The 5,887-nt window shown below is 36.9% G+C and overlaps 1 protein-coding gene across 1 annotated transcript in view; it reads left to right on the forward strand.

Moving 5' to 3' along the window:
* MTMR12 (myotubularin related protein 12) overlaps window positions 1-5,887 on the forward strand; it is a gene marked incomplete at its 5' end in the record, with an annotated part of 24,915 nt that overhangs the window by 777 nt on the left and 18,251 nt on the right. The window contains 4 exons of the mRNA XM_010135892.1: window positions 572-711; window positions 2,540-2,612; window positions 3,750-3,880; window positions 4,535-4,628. Of these exons, the coding sequence (XP_010134194.1) occupies window positions 572-711; window positions 2,540-2,612; window positions 3,750-3,880; window positions 4,535-4,628 (438 nt within the window). The remainder of the gene's footprint in view (window positions 1-571; window positions 712-2,539; window positions 2,613-3,749; window positions 3,881-4,534; window positions 4,629-5,887) is intronic.

Consider the following 5,887-nt stretch of genomic DNA (forward strand, 5'->3'; position numbering starts at 1 on the left):
TCCTGCTGATTTTGTGGTTAGAAATTCATTGACCATTACTTATGCAAACTTGAGAACTTCAAAATAGCCCTGGGACCTGTAAAATAAGCAACATCTGAAAACAAAGATAAGAACTCATAATCAACTCAAATATTTCAGCAGTCTTAGAGTTTAGCAGTGAGGAAAACAGAAAAAGTTTTCAGCTCATTTATTGACTGTATAAACTACTCTTCCATGGGCTTTGGGGTTTTGGTATTTTTTTGAGTACGCACGCGTATGGATGTTCTCTGCAAGTCCACTTGTTGCTCTCCTAACACTTTGAGTAGACCATCATACCGGCACCTCTGGTAAAGACTCCTAAATGTATGTAGTTTACTCAATCCATCTTAAGTAATGTTAATAATCTGGAAGGTTATCAATGTACTGATTCACGGAGCTGCTTCCTAGTTTTTTTTGTAGAACAGTGAAAAAATATCTTTAGACATACAGTTATGAGAAGCTGTCAGGAAATTAATGCTGGGTTTAAGATAACTGACATTCATAATTAAATACTTCAACTGTTATGTTGCAAGTTAGTGTTTCTTTTATACAGGTGAACTGCTGCTTTGTGAGGCGAGCACGGTATACAAGTATATACAAGAAGATGGGTCAAATCGTGGCACCTACGGGAAACTTGTATGCACAAACTTCAAGATTGCTTTCCTTGATGATGATTCTGCTTCAGATGATAATGTAGGAAGACAAATCTTCTAATTATGACCAAACAGGCTCTGAAGACATATAGTGTCTCTGACTAAATAACCATCTTTCCCATATATAAGGATACAGAATGAATGTAGATTTAATAAAAAGTTCTAATGGCTGGAAACTAATTTTAATCAATCTGATCTTGTCCATGCAGATCCTTTGTCAAGCTCTAATGACTATTTAAGTAAAAATGCAAGCTGTATGTGGACACTTATATTAGATGTGGATTATAACTCTTTATTTCTTCTGAATTGGTAATTTTGTGAAGCTTCAGTTTAAAAAAAAAGAATTGTCTTGAAAATCAAATTAAGGGTTTGTTTAAAGCTGATTTATGATGTCTTGTCTAATAGCAGTTGCAAAAGTGTGAGTGTCAAATGTACTTTAAAATTGTATAACACTGTCTGGCTTGACTCTTGGCTACACCTGCAGAACCATTTCAGGGCTACACAGGACCGAGTAAGCTAATGCTTAGTGGAAATGCTGAAGATAATTGCTTATGTGGCTCAGTAAAGCTCTGAATTATTCCATTCACAGTCAGGTGTTAACTGCAAAAGTTAAAAAGCCTCTTACTGTTGAACTGGCAAACATTAAAAAAGCTAAAAAGATCCCCAAATTTAGAACTTAGTTAAATCTGATTTACTTTGATTCAGGTGCTCAAACTGAGCTGTCAAAGAGGAATGGTACTGCACCAACTTTTTCAGTGTGCTCAAGCATCTGAAAATCTGATCTACTTAGGTGATAAAAGTGAAGGAGACCCTATGTGGCTGTTGAGTGCCAGGTAATCTTAACAGTGAAGAAGAATGAGCAAAATATGATGTGACATACATAGATTGTAGTTGGAAATTTTGTGGGGTAAAATTTCAATGAGTTTAAATAGGAAACTAAGGCTTCTGCAGCCAAATACAATTTTTGGACCTTTAGGAATTAATTGGGACAAAACTGCAGAGCCTTTTCCACAGATCATGTGAGATTTATCCTAAAGTTGTTAGTGACCATGCTAACTTCAATTCCATCACTAACTTTAAATCTTGCGTTTATAGCATGCTGAGTTAACTATACTTCTCTTAACAAAAGCTCAATATTAGCCACATAATTCAGAGTGCTGCAGACCGGGAAATAACGTGAATGAGGTTAACTTTATTCACAGCTGTCTTCATGTAAAATGTAATTTCCTGATGTAGTAGTGTACATCATCCTTCTGGTAATAATATTTAACATAAAGTCTAAAGGTGGAATCATTCAAATCCTTTTTAAACTGAACTCATGGAATGATAAAAGTGAAGGGAGTCCCAACTCAGTTCAAGTTTGGCAAAACAGTAGATAAGAGAATTGGCTTGTGTATGTCTTCATTTTACCCAGTGATAAATCTGGCTGTTATGTTGTAATATTCTTAGGTTACTTGTTCTTTTAAGAGACGTTCTATTTCCTGCCAGGTTCCCATAGCAAGGAAACTTGTCATAAAAGAGTTTAGGTCACATCAAGTTACTCTATTTCCTGTTTACTGCAATGATTCTAGTTTGGAAAGAGATTCTCAATACAAATGCATACTTCAAAGCTATTTGAGAAGTAAAAACTCTTATCTGCATTTCAAGCATGGCTGAGACTTAAATGAAACTGGATCTGCAGTTTATAAACTATGCCTATGTAACCTGCATCTGTCTGTATTTTAATAATGGTTCCTCAGTGTTCTGCCTTGCACAGCTTCTAAGAGAAATGGTGATATTAAAATGTGTGCTGAATACATCCTTTACTTGTGAGAAGGTGCTACTGCTTAGTAGTGTGACAATTCTAAGAATTTCTTTTCATGTTCTAGGAGCCACAATTTAAGAATAAGATTGTAGGAGAAAATGACATAACCCTGCAATGTGTAGATCAAATCTATGGAGGTAGGTCAGCTTTCTCCCATGGTTTAATCGTGCCTCGCCCTTCTAAGTGTCTTACAGTACTGTTGCTCTTTGTACGCGTACATTGTTTTTAAAAAATTGGTAAGAGTTGTCTCATCCTTCCAGCTTGTCAAAGCTATGTTTAGATTAATTATCTTGCTGGGATGGACAAAACAATTCCTTCAAAATGCCATGATTCAAAGCAAAGAGTAGTATACTGTGATAAGTCTCTGATTAAGATTGGTGCCAAGGATTTTCCAGTGTATTGACTATTCCTATAAATACGGAGGTAATCACTTCATTAGAACAACAGCAATGCAGAGCAGTACACATACCAGATTCCCGAACAATACCTTTTGTTTGTCTAAGGGGACTTTGTTTTATGAGATTCGTGATGTCTTAAAACTGTCGAAACAGATAGGAGATGAGGTTTTAATTTACAGGTAAATCAATGACTGTTTTGCATCAGGGCTTAGTATTGCTACAAAAGTTAGGGGCTGGTAGCTTGTAAGTAGTGGGGAAAGCTTTGCTGAGAAGCCTGACCTTGGACTGTTGTTGGAGTATTCAGAGTATTTAGTAGTGGTGAATTCATGAAGACTAGGTGGACTAGGGAGAAAGTAGTGGAAGCTGGTTATGAGGCACTATTTAGTTTCATATACAGTGGCCTGGCTGGCAGCCCTTGAAGCTGTGAAACGATACATCCCCAAACAGAAGTGAACAAAGTGCTCTCTTGGGAACTTTATCGTGGTTATAAAAAAATTTTTTTTCAGTAGTTTTGAATGATCTCAGTTGTTTAGGGACTTTCCCTCAGGCACAACTACTGAATTATGTTCTTTATTGCATGTCAGAACTTGTAATTTCCTATGCAGTCGGAATGTGAATAGAAATAACCACTGAGCAGGTGGCTTGCTGCAAATTTGGTTTCTACCTTGGAGGAAGTAGTTTTACGGGGTTTAAAAATAAAGAAGTTGAGTATATTAGCACAAGGGCTTGCCAGACTGTGGTGTAGGATGCCTGTTTTGACTTGCTAAAACTTGGGCTTGAGTTAGTTTGACAATTTTAAAAGGTCAAGCAGGGATAGCTTTATCAAATGATGGCAAAGTTCTTTTTGGTATTTACTTAGACTTTTTAATTTTGCAGTTTATGATGAAAAAAAGAAACTTCTAACTGGACAGTTGAGAAAATACCCAGAGAAGCTCATTATCTACTGTAAAGACCTTAGAGTATTTCATTTCTGCCTGAGATACACGAAAGAAGAGGAAGTGAAAAGAGTAAGTATAATAACTTGATTTGTATTTCTTTTTCAAGCTTAGGGTTAGGTGTTTAGTTGTGGGGTTAAGGGAAAGACAAAATTAATCCTGCAAGGTCCCTTAAACTTGAAGTATTTTCTGATCATTCCCAACTGAGAAAGTAAAATACTTTGATTTCTAGCTAACTATACTCGTTAAATATCGTTATATAGAGTAGTTAAAGATCAGATGCACTGGCTCTTTGACAAAAACTGAAGCTTTAGAGTACTACATGTAGTTAGCTTCAGCTCAGGCAAATTGTAAAGCTGTTCTGCTTGTAGTACATAATTTTATTACATTTTAGACTTTTTTTATAGGAAAGCAGTTATTTTCTGTATAACTTGAGTACTTTTGACAGATTAATCTTAATGGCAAACTAGGATCTACCACCTTTTTTGAAATAATAAGGGTCATTCTGTAAGTTGAACACATGTAATACTTCTCATTAAGCCAAGTAGGCATAATGTCTTGCAAACAGTGCAGAAAGCTTTCTAAAAGTAATTTTTTAGCTATTGGGGATAGAACCCATTGAAGACTTTAGTTTAAAACCTGGGGGGAGGGAGTAAAAAAAAATTCGTATGTTTACACTGACACTCTTAGTCTGTGTTTGGGTGTTAATTTTTGGTCCTTTCCTAGATCGTCAGTGGTATAGTTCATCATAGTCAGACTCCTAAGCTGCTTAAACGCTTGTTTCTGTTCTCTTATGCATCAGCTGCCCCAAACAACACAGGTAAATGTTTTTCTGGTTTTGATTTGTATTTGTTCCTTAAGCAGTCTAGGATGCTTAGTAGCTGAGTTTGTGCTTGGTTTGTAACTCTGACCTGCTGGCAGATAGCCTCAAAAGATTCATTTCTGTTACACATTGTTAGACATGTTGCTAAAAATCTCTAAATTGTTCACTGTTGTTTCTGCATTCTTCAGTGTAGTTGCACAGAAATTTTCCAAGCAAGAGTAACATCAGTAGGTTGAAAACTTACTGTGATCAATATGTGTAAGTGCTTTTCATGTGCTTTTGGAGTGTTCTCATCTAGGAAATATTCTGCTTATTTTGTCAACATGTTTTTTCTGTACTGTTGCAGTGAACCAAACTTCCTGCTCTTAATTATTTTATTACATTTTCAGTGGTATTTAACAAAGTATTTCCCTTTTTGCTCTTACAAGTGATCTGCTTCTCCCAGGCAACTGCAGTAAAAGCACAGATTTACATAGCAGGATTCCAGTAGATATCTGACTTCCTCTTATAGCTAACTTATTGGGCATTTATCAAAATATGCCAAGAAATTACAGAATAACTGAGGTTAGAAGAAACCTCTGGAGATAATTTAGTTGTGTTCCTGTCCATCTGCCCCTGTTTAGATTAGGGCTAACTGGAGCAAGCTTACCAGTTGAGTTTCAAGTATCTCCAGGGATTGAGATTCCAAAACCTTTCTGGACATCCTGTTTCATTATTTGACCATCCTTTATAGTGAAAAAGCTTATTACATTTAAATTGGTTCATCTTGTAGTTCAGCTTGTGTGCACTGTCTTCTATTGTGTGACTGGATGCCACTGAGTCTAGATTTATCTTTACTTTTCTGCTTCTGTCCTCAGTCAGGTGTTTATACACACTGGAAAGATTTCTTGCTCCTCTGTGCTCCTGCTGAGCCTTCTCATCTCCAGGATGAATGATCCCAGCTCTCAGTCTTTCCTCTTACTGGGTGCTGCAAACTCTTTAATTACCTTAATGCACCTTTAGTGGACTTGGTCTAGCAAGCCTGTACCTGCTTGTACTGGGGAGCCCAGCACTGGATACAGAACTCCAGACATGGCCTTACCTGTGCTGAGTGGAGAACAACAATCACCTCATTGAAACTGTAGACAATGGTTTTCCTAATGCAGCACAAGAACAGGTTGGCAGCCTTTGCTGCAAGGTACATTGCTGGCTCAGGTAGTCCCTGCAGGCTTCATCTGGAACTTGTGTTCAGTTTGAACAACAAATCAGACTGTACG

Source organism: Buceros rhinoceros, unplaced genomic scaffold (assembly GCF_000710305.1).
Source record: "Buceros rhinoceros silvestris isolate BGI_N320 unplaced genomic scaffold, ASM71030v1 scaffold10075, whole genome shotgun sequence".
In the NCBI taxonomy this organism is placed as follows: Eukaryota; Metazoa; Chordata; class Aves; order Bucerotiformes; family Bucerotidae; genus Buceros; species Buceros rhinoceros.